Genomic DNA, 21,323 nt, shown 5'->3' with positions numbered 1-21,323 from the left:
CAACATTCTTGCTAGAGTGCAGCCTGGCTTTCATCAAATGATACTTTCATTATCGTTTTTAGTTGAGGTGGAAATTTTGCTGTCAGGATGTATACATAAATAGAGTAGATATATTCGAAGGACTGTGAGTTTAGATGCCTCTGGATATTAAAAGTCTGGGGGCTCTGCCGGATTGCTCTAAGGGACAGGTGAAGTCATTAATGTGGATGTTTCTTTTCACATTTCTCCATTTTTTAGGTCTGTGATGGGGTCAAACAGAGAACCAGACCTTGTGCATCTTGAGGCCAGAACTGTGGATGGTCGTAAGTAAATCAACTTTTCCGCAATGTTCACAGTGATATTAGTTCTATGAATCTATCAAGAACGGAGTCTGTGTAATAATCTCATGATATATGCATAGTAATAGAGGATATGTGCTTTCTGGGGATTTGGGATTGCAGGGGTGACCTGCTTCTTTTGACTCTAAGCTAGTAAAGTACAGGTATCTTCTGTTCAGAAGAGCTAAGGATAGGTCCACAGGCACAATGAATGGCACAGTGGCAGTAATCATGTGATTTGGCAGGAAGTCTTGTCTTCAGTGATGCGAAATAATCTTAATAATTTTTCATAAATATATATTTTATATATATTTAAATTTATAAATGTATAGATTATCCAGAAATATGTCTATTTGGATAGTGGCGACACTCGCACGGCCCTGTCATCCAATCAAAGTGTCTTTCCAGGTGAAGAGAAAATCTCCAAACTCCTGCTTCCTCAAGTGTTTTGTTGTTGTGGATGCTGCCCCTGTTTTGTGTTGTGTCTTCAGTCTCCTTATTTTGTCAAACATCATCCAGGCTGTGCCTCACTCTCTTGTTCGGAGATTCACAACACACTTGAATAAAAAAAGAGAATTTTTTCTGGGTCCCCATCAGAAGCAGCAGGAGGGGAGGCAGTGGAGTGTATTGCTCCCCCAACGTTGTAGGTTGTTATTCTCATTTCACATATGGAGAAACAAAGGCGTAGAAAGCTTAAGTAATAATATACCTAAGCTCATATGGTAAATAAATAGAGCAGAGTGATGTCTATCTCACAAGGCCCGTCCAGGTGAGAATTCGAGAAACCAGTGCATATAACATAGTTCACACAGTGCGTGACCTGTCAAACAGTTGAATGCCAACAATGGATGTTTCCTTCCCCTTCTCTGGTACAGAGGATCCTCAGAAGGGCTAAGCATTTGCGGGGGTACTGCTAGGCCTAGGATAGAGGGCTCCAGGTGAGAGGGGTAAAAGAAAATGAGCCAAAGGGGAAACTGTACATAGAAGAGAATGAGGAGAGAAAAGACAGGGAGAAAGGAAGGGGACTCAGTTAGGGAGCAGAGGAAGAGAATGGACTGTGCACAATTACCACAGAGCAATGAGGCTGTTGTAGGCTGCCCGGCGCTGGCGCAGAGAGCGATAATCTCATTTCCAAGACATTCCCGGTTTCTAAGATATCTCTCGCAATTCACAAGCATCCTAATCGCTGCCATTTGTGCCTGTCAACCAGTCTTTAGCTCTTCTGAACACAAAGGCGGAAGATCCTGTACTTTACCGGCTTACAGCTAAACAAAGCAGGTCACCCCTACAACCCAAACTCCCCAAAACCCACAAGTTTTTCATTACTATGCATGTCCCATGAGCTTTCTTACCTCTAAAGATTTAGTTTCCCTTCTGTGGGAGTGAATCTATTTTTTGACAGAGTCCGTGTGGGCACAGGTCAGGGGGCAAGGCTGGCCATCCTTCTCTGTAACCTGGGCAAAGCTGCCACATGCAACATGCCCAGCATTGTGCCTGTCACAGAATGAGCTCAACAGGTCAGAGCTGCTTTCCCACCTCCTCAGTGCACTCACTCTGGTGGTGACTTCTTCATTTCCCTGGACCAGACGATGTTATCTTGGATTCCAAGTTCCTGTTCTTGCTACGTAACAGAGATCAATATTTTCTTAAGGGAAAAGTAAACACATCATTGTTTAAAAGTCTTGCTTACTTCCCGTTGCTTTGATGATAAGGAGCTAAGTTCTCATCTTGCCCTATAGCCCCAGCATAACCTGTGCCTGCCCATTTCCTCAGCCGAACTCCGCCCTCTCCTCACTCCTTGCCTGCAGACATGTAGGCATGCTTTCAATTCTTGGAACATACAGGAGTCTGTCTTGCCATAAAGCCCTGATGCATGCTGTTTTCTCTATCTGGAATACCGTTCTCTCTCACCTGCACCCTCACCAATCGCGCATAATTGATTACTGTGGATGGTTCAGACCTCAGGTTAATCACCTATTTCTTAGGAAAGCCTTTCCTAAACTCATCTAAATGTTCTTATTTTGCTTGCTTTTATACAACTGTGTTTTTTAATGACATTCTTTTCTGTTTGAAATTATACTTTCTATTTACATGATTATTTGATCACAACTGTTTCTCCCCACCAGTCTGTATGTTTTATGAGAGCAGGGACCGTGTATATCATGTTCAGTATTGTATCTCCAGAGCCAGGCATGGCAGCACACAACTGTAGTCCCAGCTACTCATGAAGCTGAGGCAGGGAGATCATTTGAGCCCAGGAGTCCAAGGATATAGTGCACTATGAACACACCTGTGAATAGCAACTTCACTCCAGCCTGGGCAACATGGTGAGATCCCATCTCAAAACAAAAACGTTCTATCTCCAGCACATGCCACAGCATCTGCATGTAGAGAGAGCTCACTAAACATATGTTGATTGACTGCATACTTAGCTGACCAGTTGCCAAGGTTACCAGTTGGCTATCTCACCTCACTAACCAGGTTATCTGAAAATATTGGAGCCTTGCATCTTAAACCTTATCATGTATACTACCCACCTCGGGACCTGGTTAAAATCTGGATTGTGATTCAGTAGGGGCCTGAGAGTCTGCGTTTCTAACAAGCTCCCAGATGATGCCCTGGTCTGTGCTGCTGGTCTGTGAAACATGCTTTGACTAGTAAAGTTCCACAACAGAAAATTAGTGAAAGCGATTGAGGGTCTGTTTCCCATGGTTGCACCCCTAGTTTAGGAAGCTCTGGATGGAATTGGTAGCATCTGGATTGCTTTCATTTTCAAGCTTTTGGGCACGCTGCTGTTTTCTGGCTTGTGGCATCCAGTGCACATAACCGCGTGTCCTAAAAACAATGAGGCCATCACTCTCCGTGATCTGCACATTTCCTTAACACCCAATATTATTCCTTTGCTCCCTGGAGGCACAGCAGTTGATAATGCCAAACTGTCATCTCAGGCTCAGCTTTCACAAGGCATGAAATATATCAGTTCTAATTTTATTTATTTTACTTTACTTTTTTTTTTTTTTTGCAAAGGCAGCATCTTCAGAAACTGTCCAAGGGTGAAAATTCAATAAAGGGATTTAATTTGAAAAGTTAGCCCTGTCAAAACAAAACTGAAAAAAAAAAAAAATAAAAAAAAAAAAAAAAACCTACCCATTATATAGAGAGGGTCTAAGCATAACACCTGTCCTGTCACAGCATAAAAAAAAAAAGAGAGAGACTGTCTCAGCAACCAAGGTTCCAGTTTAAAAAGAAAAAACAGGGAGGAGGAAAGTGGAAGGAAATAGCATAGAGAGGTCAGGGTAGCAAGGTGTTAGCAAATGTAGCTGGCAAAACTTGGCAGTATACTAATTAAAATCAGGCTACAGTCTCATCAGCTGCACTGGGAATTTCACATCTCTGTGTTATCTCTTTCTTATTTCCTTTTTTTTTTTTTTTTTTTTTTGAGACAGAGTCTCACTCTGTCACCCAGTCTGGAGTGCAGTGGCACCATCTTGACTCACTGCAGCCTCTGCCCCCAGGTTCAAGTGATCCTCCTGACTCAGCGTCCTGAGGAGCTGGGACTCCAGGCATGCTCTACCACACCAGGCTAAGTTTTGTATTTTTGGTAGAGGTCGGATTTTTCCATGTTGGCCAGGATGGTCTCAAACTCCTGAGCTCAAGTGATCCGCTTGCCTCTGCCTCCCAAAGTGCTGAGATTACAGGCGTGAGCCACTCCTCCCAACATTTTTCTTCTCATTTCCTAATTGAGATCCTCTCTTTCTTTCTCCATTCATTATTGCTTTTTTTAAATTTTTTAAAGATGGAGTTGTGCTCTTGTTGCCTAGGCTGGAATGCAATGGCTTGATCTCAGCTTACTGCAACCTCCGCCTCGCAAGTTCAAACAATTCTCCTTCCTTAGCCTCCCTGATAGCTGGGATTACAGGTGCCCGCCACCATGCCCAGCTGATTTTTTGTATTTTTAGTAGAGACAGCATTTCTTTATGTTGGCCAGACTGCTCTGGAACTCCTGACCTCAGGCAATCCACCCTCCTTGGCCTCCCAAAGCACTGGCATTACAGGGATGAGCCACTGCACCCAGCCCCATTCATTATTATTTACGTATATGAGCCCATTGTTTTTATTCTAGGTTGTACATCTTGTAGAGTATATGCCAGATATACTCTAGAGTGATATAATGGTTTGGTTTGGTTTGGTTTGGTTTTTTGAGATGAAGTCTTGCTCTGTTGCCCAGCCTGGAGTGCAGTGGTGCGATCTCAGCTCACCGCAATCTCTGCCTCCCGGGTTCAAGCAATTCTCCTGCCTCGGCCTCCCCAGTAGCTAGGATTACAGGTGTCTCCCACCATGTCTGGCTAATTTTTGTATTTTTGGTAGAGATGGTGTTTCACCATGTTGGTCAGACTGATCTCAAACTCCTGACCTCAAGTGACCCACCCATCTCAGCCTCCTAAAATGCTGGGATTACAGGTGTTTACCACCGCACCCAGCCATCATGTTTTTTACTTTGAAAAAGAAATTATTTTCTGATTTTAGCGTGTTGACATATTTTGTAGTCAAGGCACTGAGACATTTGACACACTTCCCAGCTGGGCTCTTCCCCATGGAGTTTGTTGTGAATCCTTCCATGGATTTCTTATTCAAAATTTAGCCTTGGTCTCATTTCAGATGTCCGTAGATTATATGTTATACTTAATTTCTGTTTCCATTGAAGTCCCCATATGTGAGGGGAGGTGAGCTCTGGAAAGCTTTAGTTTTTTACATGAGACAAAAAATTATATATTTATTTTTATAAACCTTATAACTTACAAGATTACTTTCAATTATAGGGGTTAGAAATAAACTGGAGTAGTATTAACAATATGAGTGACTTTGAAACGGTAGAAATCAAATTTTATATCATAATACAGTCATTATATCAGAAAATATTATTTATGCTGATTCTTTCCTCAAAATTATAGTAGTTATAAGACCTGCCAGTAGGTCTTGTTATGTAATATATTAATTTTAAAAGTACCTATAAGGGTATTATATATTTATTGTTTAATCTTTTAACAACTTTAAATATAATTGAATTAGGGTTTTTTTTGTTGTCCTGGTTAATTTATTTTATGCATCAAAAACATTCTGAAAAAAATGGGTCCACAGGCTTTCTCAGATTGCTGACAGGGTCCTTGGCACAGATTCTGAACCTTTGCCCCCCAAATGACAAATGTCTGTGTGGGAATATGTGCTTATTTATAGAATCTAGTACTTTATCTTAGATCCTCTAGAAAGCTTTTGTTCTGTGAGAGTCTATGATTGGCGCTGATGTTTTTTTACCGACTGTCCTCTAATATGTGGATATCTTATAGTTTACATCTGTGACAAGGGTGTTATTCCTTCTTGTATTGCTTTTTGCCTTGGGAGGTGCGATGAAAAGAGCATGCTCAATTACAATCAATCATAGGATGCATTATTGGACATTTTTGAACATATTTATTGGATGTGACATTTATTAGTAGCCTCTGAGTTTAACGATGACAAATTGACAGGTCCTCAATCAGAAAGCAAATATTTTATTGTTTAAGTATTCATTTGTGTGTGTGTGGGTATGTGTGTGCATGGTTGGAGCCCAGCACATTAAAACACTAAAAAGGAAACCTGTATTTTATTGATTTGCCTAACATAGGTGTATTTGCGTATATGTGTGTGTAATCCATATAGTTAAAGAGAAAATGTTGACCAAACTGTTGGGTTGAAAGCTGTGTGAAAAGTTGTATCTTTTTTTTTTTTTTTGAGACAAAGTTTCACTCTTGTTGCCCAGGCTGGAGGGCAATGGCAAGATCTCGGCTTACCGCAACCTCCACCTCCCGGGTTCAAGTGATTCTCCTGCCTCAGCCTGCTGAGTAGCTGGGGTTACAGACATGTGCCACCATGCCTGGCTAATTGTATTTTATTTAATCTCTGTTCTATGTCCAAAAGAGAGCTCAGAGCCCAAAACATTTATTTTTATTTTATTTTACCTTTTTAGTAGTGATGAAGTCTCACCATGTTGCCCAGGCTGGTCTTGAACTCCTGGACTCAAGTGATCCTCCTGCCTTGACCTCCCAAATTGCTGGGATTATAGGCATGAGCCACCATCCCCAGATGAAACATTTAATATTTGTTGAATTAATAAATATATTAGCGTGTCACTGTTTAGGTATACCTACTGAAAGAAGGATCTTTAACCACTGGGTCAGTGGAGTCCTGTAGCACTAACAGATGAGTGCAAGAAACTTAATAACTCCTTGAAATTGGGTGCCACGTTTTATGCAGATTTGATTTTGGAGGAAAATAACAACTTGTATCAAAATTTTTCACATGGCAATTACACACGGGTGTATAGTTGTATATTATGGTCATCTGTAAGAGAACCTGCATTACCATCTTTGGCCATTATGGCATCTTCCTTTTACTTCCAAAATAAAAGGCCCAACCTATAACCTGAATGTTTCTGTACTGGTGGTGATTTGTGCGAGCAGGGACAGGGGATAGGGGACAGGGGAGACAATTACTGGTCTCAGTGTTTATTTACATGAGTGAGTCACCTCATAACAACTTTCCCAAGGACTAATCTCATTCACTGGGGAACAACAAACCTTGGCCCTTTAACCATCTGTGAAAATGACTGCTCCAAACCTCTGTGAAATGAACCCGAAACTAGCATTTTAACAGGCTGAAATAAAATAAAAGAAACTCACAACTTTATGTAACTATGCATCCCACTAATTCTGGTCTTGGGGAAGAACTGGAGATCTTGTTTTCTACTTCCTATCATCCAGCTTTCCAGCCTAGTTTCCATATTGAACAGTAAGTATGTCAAAATCTGGATAAGGTGAGCACTGCTGAAATGCTTTCGGGAGGTAATGGAGACTGCGGTTCTCAAAGTCTTCAGTATCTTGGCTGCAGAGTGTTTTGGAGTTTTCACTGTGAAAACAGATTTACTTTCATATCAACAAAAATAGCGATAACAATTAAAAGGTAAGAAGTTATATATATACACACACACACATATATAGGTATATATAGATATATATACACATATAATTTGTATATATTATACCTGTATTTCTCCAGAAATTGTTTAGGCTTATGCAGATGAATATGTATATGTATACACACACATATACTCACACAAATAAACTTGTTGAAAAATTGTTGTGCCAAATTTAGTGTTTGTGAATATAAAAGCAAGTTAAAAATATTTCATATTAGCACATACAAATTTAGCAACTTCATGGTTAGTTGATACATAGAACCCCGTTATAAAGTCAACTATAACTTAATAATTACTAAATTTAGTAATTTAATTGAGTAGTTACTAAATTATAGAGACCTTTGTAGGTACAGAAACCTCTGGCTATTTCAAACAATGCAAATATATACACATACACACATATTATTTATTTGGTTAGTAAGCATTCAAGCTTGTGTAAGCAACAAACATTACGGAAAGAGAATTTCATGAGGGAAAATTCCTGGGTCAGAGAGTTTATACATTTTTAATTTTTGTAGATATTGTCAAATTGCCTCCTGAGATATTTGCAACAGTGAATAGTCTCTCAGTATGAGAATGTCTGTTTGCAAGCCCTCAGCAATCCCGGACATTATTGAAGACTTCAAATATCCATCTGAGAGCAAATTTTAAAAAGGCATATCCTTATTGTTTTAATCTGTATGTATTTAATTAGGAATGAGGTTGAGAATTTTTCTTTTCTACCTTTATCTCTTCTTCATTGGACTTCAAAAAGTCAAATCTTTTGACTTGAGAAGACGAACCTTTGGCGTTGATATACACTTTTAAAAATATCACATTGGCACCCCCACTTCAGCCAAAGTCCCAACATTAGCACAACAGTTGCCATTCTTAGACCCTGCATTTCATAGTCTTCATTTATCTTCCTTTTTCGGCAAGTTATGAATAGCTTCCAAGGTAGAGCTTGGAAGAGGTTAGAAGTTTCCATTTCTGGTCAGCTTCAGATTCTGATAGATCTTCATCACTTCCCAACATGCTGATAAAATGCATACATTCTTTCTTCTCTTCTATCCCCAAAGAAAGCATCAAGGTTTAGCTAGTATAGCCCGAATCTAGTACTTTGCTTTTTTTTTTTCCCTAGCAGTGTTATTCTGACCCCATGTTTCATATTGCAAAAGGCTCTTGATTTCAATGACTAGTGATATCCACGTGGCCTCTCTGATTTAGTAGCCTAAAGGCAACCCTAACAACCAACCAGAAAAGCATGAAATAAGATAACACGGGCCTCCTAGCATAGCATTGAAAAGCCTGATAGTGACAGTACAACAACAGGCTCAGCGGGCAGCTTTCAGATTGGGTTCTTTGTAGCCATTATAGGCCACTTCCTCTGCTTCCCAGTTACCCACCCACCTGCAAGAAGGTCTGTGCCCTTATCTTCCAAGCTGAGGATGACAGAACAGAGGTGCACAAAAAGCTGCTCACTCACAGCCCTTAACTTTAGGACAAAGATCTAGGCATCTATTTGGTCCTTGGGATCCCTCAGAATACCATAGCAGCAAGCCATACAGCATGCAGATGTGGCAATCCCCAGATGTTGAAAAATTTCTAATGTTTCTGATTCTTGCTTTTTTTAAAAAAAGTAGCATCATAAAGACCTTGGCATTTATTCATCTATTTTCTTCCTTTTTCCTCTAAATTCTCAAGCAACAGTGATGCTAGGATCATGCATTATATTCCTATTATTTATCTCCTGTGAGCACACTAGGTACTTTTCAGCTGCCCTACTTATAACAACCCTTGGAGGTAGATACTAGTCTTATTTTCCTCATATTAATGATGGGGAAATGGGGCTTACAAAGATTAAGTGTCTTTTTCCATTGTTTCAGAGTTAGGATTTAAAGCCAAGTCTGTTTCACTCTGGACCTGTTATTCATTCATTCAAAAAATACTGTTGGGCATCTACGCCACATCAGACGCTCTTCTAGGCATGAATGAGGGATGATTAGGAATTGAACTACAGGATCTGCTCTCGTAAAGTTTACCTTCTAGTTAGGGAAAATGTTATAAAAAACGCACAATGCACTTGCATGGGAAGTGGATCTACAAATGTATGAGAAAAACCGAGTAGGGAGAATAGAGAGCGATGAGAGAAAGAGGACCATCAGGAAGAAGTCTCAGATAAGGCGGCATTTGGTACTCAAGCCAAGTCTATATGGAAGCATGGGAGAGAGCTGTGTGTCTGTCTGCTGGAAGAGCATTCCAGACAGATGGAAGAGTACATGCAGAGGCTATGGGATATGAGCATGCTTGGCATGGCTGAGGCATAACAGAAGGCCAGGTGGCTGGATTAGAGGGAGGGGCAGGCAGATGTGTCATTTGTCTTTATTCCACTATCTGGGATGAGGACTTTTCCATACTGTTCTTTGTTGAGCACCTCCTATGTTTCAAGTATGATACCTGTTATGGAGGGAGATAAAAAAATTAAGAAATTGTTCATTGAATGTAGCACATGTCTTAGAGGCAGTGTCTCTCTGTTCTGAAATTAATCTTATAGCATGTAGACACATCTAAGTAAATTTGCACACCCTCTTCCCTCATTCCCCCTTCAAAAAATAAAAACACTTGAAGAAGAAACTGGAAACTGTATGCTTTCTCCTTCATGAGCTAAATGGTTTCATTTCTTTCTCGGCCCTTCCCACTTTCTTTCCTGTTTGATTTTGTCTTTTTATCCTTCTCTGTCTCTGTCTTTCTTAACTCTCCCACTGCTCCCTACTGTCCTTTGTAAACTTAACTTGCAAAGTTATGTGATATGCTTCTCAGTTCTCCATGATCGAGTGTGACATTGTGGATAATTTTCCCTTTACCCAACTAAACTAGGTGTCAGTGTGGGTTTCTAGGAGGACTTTCTCGCAAAACAGACAGCCCATGTTCCCCAAACATATCTCCCATTCTCTCATGCCTCTGTGCTCCTGCCCAGTACTCCTTCTTTCTGGAATGATGAGGTATCCTCGTCACCATTCCAGGAAGCCTTGTAGGCTTTCCTTAGCTTTTCCATAACGTCCCCATCCCTTACAAAAGTAATTCCCTCTATAACATAGACTGAATAGTAAACTAGTCTCTGTCCTCAAGAAAACTACATAGGCCATGGGGGAATAACAAGTCCACAGCTCTGTGTGATGCAAAGTAAAATAAATTCAGTGTCACAGGAAAAGTTTCCAGCACAGAGTAAAGCATCTCTGCAGAGGTATGAGGGTTGGCTGTCTCACCAGCAAGCCCATAGCACTTCCACTTCTCCTGGAATACACTCACCCTGCTTCGTTGTAATTCGATAGTGACCTTTCTGTATTTATATTATTAGGTTGGTGCAAAAGTAATTATGGTTTTTGGCAATTACCGCAGTTACTTTTTGGACCCACCTAGTAATATGCTTCTATTTTCTCTGCCATGTTCCCAGTTTTTAGTTTCATGCTTGGCAACATTTTATGATCCCAGAATTTTCCCTGCAGTAGTCATGGCTTCCTGAATGCCCAAAGGCCAACAATGAAATACGAAATTTAGTAAGTTACCCTGGTCCCAAATCAAGAAATGTCATAGAAGAAAGCAGTGCTAAGTCACAAACTCATCATGCCAAGCTAGAACATTTGATGTAAGTTTATAATTTTCACAGAAGTGTCTTATCCTCTGTGTAGAATTTCTGGAGCCAAGACTATAATCTCACTTTTGACATTCTCAATTTCTAGCTGATACATGTGACAGAGGGCACTAGAATCCTGATAGGAATTAAGTGTATATGAACAGCAGTACGTTGACACGTGTACGTGTGTGTGTGTGTGTGTGTGTGTGTGTGTGATGAGAACATTTAATATAAAAGCTTCAAAACAACAGAGCAATAGAACAAAAGGATAAGTTATGTGTGCTTGTATGGGCTTTAAAATCTGTTTTGCTTTTAAACAGATTGCTTAAATTGTTGATTTAAATGGTTTCCAAATGGAAACAATGGGAATAGGTGAGTTTTAAAGTGCTTATGCTTGCCTGCCTTGTTTCTAGCTTTGCTTAAACTTCTACAATATTAGGGCAAATTGAAGTATTTGGTGCTAAATAAATACTCGTTGAATGATAGAATGGAAGGATAGAGTCCCAGAGATAAAATATATAAATATATAAAAAGATATTTTTTTTTTTGCTATGTTGGTCAGGCTGGTCTCGAGCTCCTGACCTCAAGTGATCCACCCACCTTGGCTTCCCAAAATGTAGGGATTACAAGCGTAAACCACTGCACCCGGCCTGAATTTTTAACAAAGTTTAAGAGAGACAAAACATGTGATTCACTTTGCACAGTTCCTGACCCTGAGGAGAGGTTGCTCTGGTTATTTTGGAGGTTAATGCTGCTGTTGCTGTTATCAGTGAAGACATTCTGGCGAAGGAAAGGTTTGTCTGAGCCCCAGGAAAAACTCCACAGAAAAAGGTCCAGGAAGGATTTGGACTAACAGGAAAGGAAAAGGCAACTCAAATCGGCAGAACTCTCTGAATGAACATAGGGTGTCAGCCAGGAATAAGCATGCTATTTAGAAATAGCAGAAGCCTTCAAGACAGGGTCTTGCCAGCAACATCACAGAGCTTTGTTCTGTTTTGACAGCAGTGGGAAGGAAACAGGTTTCAGTGGATAATTTATGGTAAAGATCTGTTGGATCTTAAAGTCACAGTCTGATTTTTAACATCCTTTTTGTTTCTAAAACCCTAATAACTCTCATTATGTAAGGAAATCATCTAAAACCGGGCATGGTAAATGACCTTCTCAGAGTTGCCCGGCATGTTGGAGATGGAGCTAGGACCTAGAACATCACTCCAACAGGAAGATGGAATGCCCGCTGATTGGCCCTGCGTGTTGGGTACAAAGATGACTTCCACACTCTCCTCGTAGACCTACTTATTTTGCAGTGCTGTCTGCCGACCACTACCACACCCTGTGCTGCCTATGCAGAATATTTGTATTTGTATTAATTATTGTACAAGGAGAATATTTTTTCATGGTATTTTTAAAAACTTACTTAAAAAAAAAAATCTTTAACCCAAACAAAAATTGAATATAAAAAGAAAGAAGTGGCCAGGTGTGGTGGCTCATGCCTGTAATCCCAGCACTTTGGGAGGCTGGGGTGGGTGGATTACCTGAGGTCAGGAGTTCGAGACCAACCTGGCCAACATGATGAAACCCCGTCTCTACTACAAATACAAAAATTAGCCAGGTGTAGTGGTGCGCTTCTGTAATCCCAGGTACTCAGGAGGCTGAGGCAGGAGAATCGCTTCAACCTGGGAGGCGGAGGTTGCAGTGAGCCGAGATCACGCCACTGTACTCCAGCCTGGGCGACCCAATGAGACTTTGCCTAAAATAAAAAGAGGGAGAAAAGGGAAGAAAGGAAGGGAGGGAGGGAGGGAGGGAGCCGCTGCTGCTTCTGGTAGAAATGTCCTTAGTAATTTATAGGTGGTTAGCTTGACACACAGTAAGCAATATTGGTGATTAAAGAGAGAGAACTTAAATACCAGCTATAGCTACCATTATGTGAGCACAGCCCAACCAGGCACTTGATTCAGTACATTTCAGGACTAATGTCATCAAATGTCATCACTTCTTTCTTTTTATATTCAATTTTTGTTTGGGTTAAAGATTTTTTTTTAAGTAAGTTTTTAAAAATACCATGAAAAAATATTCTCCTTGTACAATAATTAATACAAATACAAATAGTCCGCATAGGCAGCACAGGGTGTGGTAGTGGTCGGCAGACAGCACTGCAAAATAAGTAGGTCTACGAGGAGAATGTGGAAGTCCTCTTTGCACCCAACACGCAGGGCCAATCAGCGGGCATTCCATCTTCCTGTTGGAGTGATGTTCTAGGTCCTAGCTCCATCTCCAACATGGTGGGCAACTCTGAGAAGGTCATTTACCGTGCTCATAACTTCTGGCAAGATGGATGTTGTTTATTCCCATTTTCTAGATCAGAGTTTGGAGACATGAAGTGATTTACTTTGGTTTACCAAGCTAGCAGGCCTTGGGCCTGCATTTAAACCTCTGATCCTCTGTTCAAAGCTTAGCTTTTTAAAAGAGCTTCCACTCCCTAGATCAGCACAGGTTTTGGGTGGTTGGGGATTGCATTATTCTAAGCAGCAGCTGTTGCAGAGAGTGAAGATGCTTGAAAAGAACAGCACAGTGTCCTAATTACCTATGGCAAGGAAAACATCTGTGTAGGAAAAGTAATGAAATTAATTCTAATGTCTAGCAGTTGCATGCATTAATTGACGTTAATTAATGCCAAATTACAAGATACTTCCTATGGAATCACATCATACACTCACCAGAATTGAATATGGAAAGAGTTCATCATACTTAATGCTATTACAGCAAGCCCCAAGGGGAATAAGAGTGATTGGTCCCTCATTATGAAGTGCAGCCAATTTCTTTCTGTTTCCATTGGGAGGAGAAAGGGAACAAACCAGGAACACTTTACCAGGGGCAGGCTCTTCAGAATGGATCATTTCCCCTTCAGCTTGCAAATTTCACTTTGAGCCACTCTGAGCAAAAAGTGGTTTGAAGACCTCTTCCCGGGCTTTTCTCATGTCACCCACTTTTATACTTGGTAATTCTCAGACCAAAGATAGGCTTATTGCACAGCTCAACAGCAATATGTGGCATGGGAAGTAGCGAAAGAACAAGTAGAGAAATTAGAGAATGTTGATCTTACAAGCCCACCGTGACGACCCCCTCCCCTACTTGCCCAGCTGTGAGGGGCTGGACGAGGGATTTGTTATTACAGATTGTCCAGCTCTTTCACATTAGTGCCTCTCCGCTGTTGTTGACATCTCATATGTATCTTTTATTCATTTTTCCTGTGCAAACATATATTTATAGATATCTATATATACATCTTGCAGAAAAACGCAGGTCCATAATGCACATATTTTGGTAACCTACTTTTTAAAAATTTTTATTTTGGAATAATTTTACATACACGGAAAAGTTACTCAAGATAGTACAGAATACATGTACTCTATACCCAGCTTCCTCTAATGTTAACATTTTACGTAACTGTGGTATATTTTTCAAAGCTAGGAAATTAACGTTGGTGTAAGATTACTAATTGGTAACCTACTTCTATAATACAAAATATATTAAGCATTTCCTCATAAAAGCAGGATCTTAGCAGCAAATTCTAAATGTTCCATAGTTTATTAAGTTCTTTTTCTATTGGCCATTTCATTTTTTCCAAAATTTTTTTTATTATAAATATCACTTATAAATATCCAAGTGTTTTTATTTTAAAATTAAAAAATATATATATTTGCATTGATCTTAGATTTTTTTTCCTTAGAATTCTCAGAAATAAATCCTAGGTCAAAGAATATCTTTTTTTTTTTTTTTTTTTTTGGGTTGGGGTTTTGCTCTTGTTGCCAGGCTGGAGTGCAGTGCTGCAATCCCAGCTCACTGAGACCTCTTGAGTTCAAGTGATTCTCCTGCCTCAGCCTCCCAAGTAGCTGGGATTAGTGGCACATGCCACCACACCCAGCTAATTTTATGTTTTTATTAGAGATGGGGTTTTACTATGTTGGTCAGGCTGGTCCTGCATTTTTAAGTATCTTGATTCATTTTGGCAAATTACCACACAAAAATCTTAAGGTGGTCTTGTTTTGTATCTAGGGGTATCTGTTTGATTCTTAGATAGAAGCCAAAGTATACTTAACAAAAGTTGACCCTAAACTCACTGGGATTTTTCATGCAATATAGTATGTAGAAATAAACCAAAGTTGCAGTCAGGCTAATCCGTTGCAACCACATACTGCCATTTCTACAAATCACTATTTCTTTTAGCTTCATTCTCTTTATCTGCAAAATCAGTTGGTATACTCTGTAGTGTTGTGAAGAATAAATGTACTAGATCTATATGAACATGCTTCAGACTGCCTGGCTCATAGATGCTCAACAAATGTTAGATTCTATCTTTATTTTCTTCTTAAATCCCTTAGATTAATAATTTCTGTATAGATGAGTTAGAAACATGAAAAGGGTGTGTTAATATTTTCCATCTTATGTTTGTACAGGGGCCTTTGAAGAGGAGATTTAGGTTTTAAGGAAAAGAAAAGAGCCGTCAGACACTAATACAAATAAAATGAGAAATGTGTATGCCTCAAGTCCTCATTAGGTGTTGATCTTTGAAATTCTAGTTGGAAAGTGTATTTGTAATTTGAAGCTCAAGACCTCCTAATCAAATTCCCAGTGTGTTGAACCCTTGTTTTTGTTCATTATCTCACATAACAAGAAGCACAGAGGTTGGGCAGCTTTAGATTCAGTACCGTCAACAGCTCAATGATGTCATTAGGGAATGGGTACTTTCCATCTGGTTGTCATACGCATTTTATAAGCTTGACTGTAAGATTGGCTTCTTTGGGTAACCAGAAGCCTAGAGCCATTCACATTAAGACACAGTGTTTACAGAGGCAGGAGACCTTCTGCTGTATCTTCTGATATCTCTCAGACACCTCTTAAAAGTTCTCCCCTCACTTCTCATGTACCAGTATTAGGTTTAAATGTCCTCTTCTAAAACAACCAATGTTAAGTAGAGAAGGAAGGCTTGAGTGGGTTTAGACTGACAACATCCATCTTCGCATATGGGAACTTCTGAGTCACATGGAGAAAAGATGATCTGACAGATCCAGAATTGCCTTTTCAGCAATAAGGCAGAGAAGAATGGGTGTTCAGCAGCTTGCCAAGAGTACCTGAGTCAGAAATGTAAGTGGAATATTTAAATTTGGCTTAACTAGCCAAATTTAAGGACTAGTGTGTTCCCAAAACTTATCATTATAAAAGGTAGCAAGACAGAAAACAGAAATATTATTCTTAATTATAACAACATTTGTATGAGTTTCAGTTTCAAAACATTTAGCATACATGTTATTTTAATTCTTACAGCTAAAGTACAAGATAGGTGATATTGACATTCTCCTTTAATAGACGAAGGAGGCAGCGAAACTGGCCCAATTGTCCCATAGAACATGATGTTTATGCTTTCTTTTGAATAAATGCAGAAATTGATCCTCCCAGTCTTAAAACTTGAGAAAGTTACATTTGTTTTATCCAAGTTCTTATCCGAGTTCTTTTCTCAGGCAACTAACCATCAAGCCTCCCAGACAGCATCAAGGAACTGGGATGCTAGCTTACCAGATCATTGCATCTAGACAGTGAGACACTAGACCTCTCACCCATCCTGATTGCCTGACAGCTTGCTTCCTGCTGACCAGCTCTTCTTCCTTACACCTCTCTAATTCCTATTTTCCCACACATGGTTATATTTCTTCCCTGCTACATAAACTTCTAATTTTAGTTGGTCAGGGATATGGATTTGAGACTGATCTCCCATTTCCTCAGCTGTGGCACCTGATTAAAGTCTTCTTTCTTAGCAATACCTGTTGTCTCAGTGACTGGCTTTTTGTATGATGAGCAGAAGAACCAAAACAGAACCCCTGGTATTACAATAACAGCAAGACTCAGGAATATGAAAGGATTTCCTATGAACTACACAGCTAATAAATAATCACATCAGAATTCAAGCCTACTTCTTATTGTCACAAATCTCCATTGTTTCTATGACCCCCAAGATACATTTTGGAAAAGAGAAGTCACTTAAAATCTGTAAAACTTTCTGGTGCAGTGTAAAATTGTGAGGTAAAGATTTTGTGTGCTAGTGGGAGGATTGTTCTGGAAAGGGATAGGTCCTAGAAACTGTCTTTAAGGAAAAAGATCCTGTGTTCTGCTCTAAAATGAAATTACAGGGATGCCTGAAAAAGGAGATGAGGAAGGAAGAACAGGGGACTTTTCTTTAATTTTGGAGGTGGTTTCACTAGGACTATACAGGTTAAAGCACTTGACAGCTATTCCCATCTTTGGAAATGGCAGCCAGGTGAAGGAAGATGGTATGCAAGGGTCTCTACCATCATCTGCTGAGAGTTTATCAGCAACCATTGGTCATTGGTCACAGGGAGCAAGAGTGCATGCCGCCCCCTAGTGGCACTCTTTGCAGAATACAGGTGCACGCAAGTTCCTTAGGTAAAGGTGGTCCTGGACAATTCTGCCTTCCTGATATTCTTAAGTGAAGTCTTTAGTGAATCCTTGTATCTAGCTTAGCTATCTCAACATACCATTGCCCACATCCATTTCCTGTAAATAATCATATTCTTATATTTTCATTTCTAAATGTGGATTTCTGCATAAGCCTCTGACATCTGAAAATCAAACCCACCTACTCATTAAGCATCAAAAACAAGTAAAATAACTTTTTTTATACTCAAAAGGATATATTTCAATAAGTGGCACGTTCCAACAAATATTTATTTATTGCCTGCTGTGTGCCAGGAACAGTATTAGGATCTGGAGTGCACAGCAGTGAGTAATAGCAACAACAGCAAAAAAGGCATTTGCCTTAATGGAGATTACATTGTAATGGATGCAGTGTTCAGCAAGAAAGAAATAATGAACAAGGCAGTTTTATATTGCGATAAATTCCATAGAGAGAGCTAATAGGATGGTGTGTGATAAAGAATAATCATGGAAGATCCTCGGATGTAACAGTGAGCTAGCTGAAATCTAGAGCCTGCTTTGGGAACAGCCTGGGGAGAAGAATTTTAGGCAGAGGGAATACAAATGAGAGTCTTTAAAGTGGTAGAAAATTTGGCCAACTTCTTCAACATACAGTAGGGTGGATTAGAAGAATCAGAGAGAGAGTAGAAAAGATTAGCGTGGTGGGAAGTTTGGGAGGTTGGAGGATTGGTGTGGTGGATAGTGGAGAGTTTGAATTTATTCTAAATACAATGAGGTAAAAAGAGTGTTTTTTTGTTTTGTTTTGTTTTTTGAGACGGAGTCTGGCTCCGTCACTCCGGCTGGAGTACAGTGGCATGATCTTGGCTCACTGCAGCCTCCGCCTCCCAGGTTGAAGCGATTCTCCTGCCTCAGCCTCCTGAGTAGCTGGGACTATAGGCGTGTGCCACCATGTCCAGATACTTTGTAGTTTTAGCAGAGATGGGGTTTCACCATGTTAGCCAGGATGGTTTCAATCTCCTGACCTCGTGACCCGCCCACCTCGGCCTCTCAAAGTTCTGGGATTACACGTGCGAGCCACTGTGCCCAGTCAAAAGGAGCTTTAAGTAAGGGAATAAGATGATCTGATTAGAGAGAGGCCAGGATAGTACGGTCAAAACACAGGAATAGCCTTCCTGATAAAATATATTATCAGCGATAGAGTCCAAAGGTGTAAGAGTTGTCATTACTGATATTGTAGTTATCATCAGGTGAGATCCAGGATTTCAGTTGACTCCTCTGTAAAATAAAAGCAAAGTCTTGGCTCAAGGAACGCCTCCTAATTCTGTTTTACTTCTAGTGAATTGTGGAAGAGAAACCCTTATCTTATCCTAGATGCTTACTACTTATAACAACATCATTTTATCATTAGATGATGAATGATCAGATGTGTGTGTATTTTCCTGTTTGTCAGAGGTCAAAGTGTGAAGGTGAAACCTACTAACGGAAACAATTAACTGTGAAATCACAAGTATTATTGCCAGTTTTGGAAAATCTTTTAACTTGGGTTTGGGGGAGAAAAGAATAGTTAGCAAGAATGTAGTATTCCGGGATATCAAGACTTGATGGAAGCACCAGAAGGTGATGTAGGTGATAATGAGAGCAAGTAAGTAATAAATATAATGGTAATAATTTAAATAACAATAGCAGTGACAATAACGTATTTAACAAAGATCGAGAGGCTTGTTTAAAGAATTGGAAATGGTGAGGGAAATAGCAAATGTCCATTCTGACTCTAAGCTCTGACTGTCTATCCCCCTCAACCCCATATTTTTTTTTTTTCAGATTCACATTATCTAACTTGCCGGATGCAGAACTGTACAGAGGCCAACAGAAATAAACCTTTTCCGGGCTACATTGACCCAGACTCTTTGATTGTTCAGGATGATTACGTGTTTGTTCAGGTATGAAAGATCCACTTCTGTTGAACGTCTCAAAAACATTTCTTTTCCTTGTCTCCGTCCCTATCGCAGTTCCTTTTGCCTGCTTTACCCTCCACTAAGAGAGGAAGGGAGGGAGGGAAGGAGAGAGGGAGAGAGGGGAAAGTCACTGTCTTTTCAACAAAAGGATAATTACTGAGTGTGGGAATTTTCTGTACTAGTAGGATAGTAATTAGTTTCTTTGGGCTGTGTCCGGAGGATCTTATCAACATGGGGTCATGAAGTCACCACATAGAATAGTGAGATTGTCTCCAGGATGATGCACAGTTCCATCTGTCCCCTACACTAGCATTCCAAAGAAGCTCCCGGCTATCAAAGGGACTGAACAACTACGTCAGTCTCTTTCTATCTGGGGAGGGGTCAGCCAATCGGCCCCCTCCCCAATACCCACCTTAAACGTGGAGAAGCAGGAATGGGAAGGGAAGCTGTGGGGTGGCTGGAGATAGTGGGAGGCAGAGGCCAGGGGGAGAGTAATCAGCTTTTACGGTCATGCACCAACTGTGATTGGGATAGAGACACTTCAGAGCATATGTCTTCAGCCAGGTTTTCACCCCGAGAGAGTGGGGAACAGTGTGAGAAGCTGAAGTTTTCTGAGTTGTTCGCAAAGAAAAGAAGCAAATATGCTGCACTGCTTTTCAGCATTCAAGGAAAATTTAAGCCTGTTAGGGCAATGTGTTAGAAAATTCAGTTACTGCCTTCCATGTTAAAAATGACAAAGGGACAATTGCTAAATAGCTTATACATATATATAAATATATAAAATTTCACTACAATTGAGACCCATTCTAGACAGTATTATATTCATTTGGACAAGAAATTATGATTTAGAATACTTAATTACATGCTTTGAGGAAGCAATTTGTTTCGATGCCCACCAGCCTGTGTACTTTTAAAATGTTTTACAAATGATCTCACACACACACAGAAACACACACACACACACACACACACTCCCCATTTCTTTATTCTTCAGGGAAATGGGTAATTAATAGTCTGAAATTTTCAGCATCAAGCTGTCAAGTGACATTTGAATAGTTACACGTATTGGTTCTGTCTATAATCCATTTCTGTATCAGTGCTGCTCCCAGGAACCTTTTCTGGTTTCTAATAACAGTTCGTGATCCACATCTATGACTTACAAATCAATTCTGCATTTAGAATTTCATATGGTCTTTACCCATGCCACCATGAACATCCTGTAACCCCTCATTAGACCTAAGAGGTGATCTGGCCACATGATGGCGAAGACGATAACTTGTCAAGTCACATTCCTAATGTGATAAACATTCACATTTGTTGACATTCTGAGTATGCAAACTCCAGCTGCCATTCAAACTCCAAGCATTTATGGGGGTTAAGAGTGGCTGCAAAGGAGAGAGAGAGACTGGTGGTGGTGCCCTTGACACTGTGTCCTGCATGTTGTTCTTATGCTGAGGTGGAGACCACACCCCTTCCTGCCCTGTCTCACACCCACCAGGATTCATTGGGCTGCATGCTTTGGACAAGATTGGAGGACAGCTGGCTGTGGCGGCACCTGCTTGGAGTCTCAGCTACTGAGGAGGATCACTTGAGCCCGGGAGTTGAACGGTGTAGTGAGCCATGATTATGCCACTGCACTCTATCCCTGGACAATAGACTGAGACGTGTCTCTAAAAGGATTTTTAATAGGCCTGCTATGGTGGCTCACACCTATAGTCCCAGCACTTTGGGAGGCCAAGGCAGGTGGATCATCAGAGGTTCAAAACCAACCTGGGCAACATGGTGAAACCCCCCTGTCTCTACTAAAAAAAAAAAAAATAGCAGGGCATGGTGGCAGGGGCCTGTAATCTCCTCATATACTTCGGAGGCTGAATCAGTAAAATAGCTTGAACCTGGGAGGTGGAGGTTGCAGTGAGCCGAAATGGCACCATTGCACTCCAGCCTGGGTAACGAGAGGGAAACTTCGTCTAAAAATAATA

The 21,323-nt window shown here is 40.3% G+C and overlaps 1 protein-coding gene across 5 annotated transcripts in view; it reads left to right on the top strand.

Annotated features, from left to right (window-relative positions):
- The window catches only part of SORCS1 (sortilin related VPS10 domain containing receptor 1), a 583,838-nt gene that overhangs the window by 424,173 nt on the left and 138,342 nt on the right, over positions 1-21,323 (top strand). For all 5 annotated transcript variants that reach the window (XM_032281559.1, XM_032281558.1, XM_032281560.1 and 2 more), the window contains exons 6-7: positions 238-302; positions 19,211-19,329. In XM_032281559.1, coding sequence (XP_032137450.1) covers positions 238-302; positions 19,211-19,329 — 184 coding nt within the window. The remainder of the gene's footprint in view (positions 1-237; positions 303-19,210; positions 19,330-21,323) is intronic.

The sequence above is a fragment of the Sapajus apella genome, unplaced genomic scaffold (genome assembly GCF_009761245.1).
Source record: "Sapajus apella isolate SASKATOON/1434 unplaced genomic scaffold, GSC_monkey_1.0 scaffold13, whole genome shotgun sequence".
Lineage (NCBI taxonomy): Eukaryota > Metazoa > Chordata > Mammalia > Primates > Cebidae > Sapajus > Sapajus apella.
The sequence above is the reverse complement of the archived record's forward strand: the minus strand, read 5'-3'. Positions and strand labels throughout refer to the sequence as shown.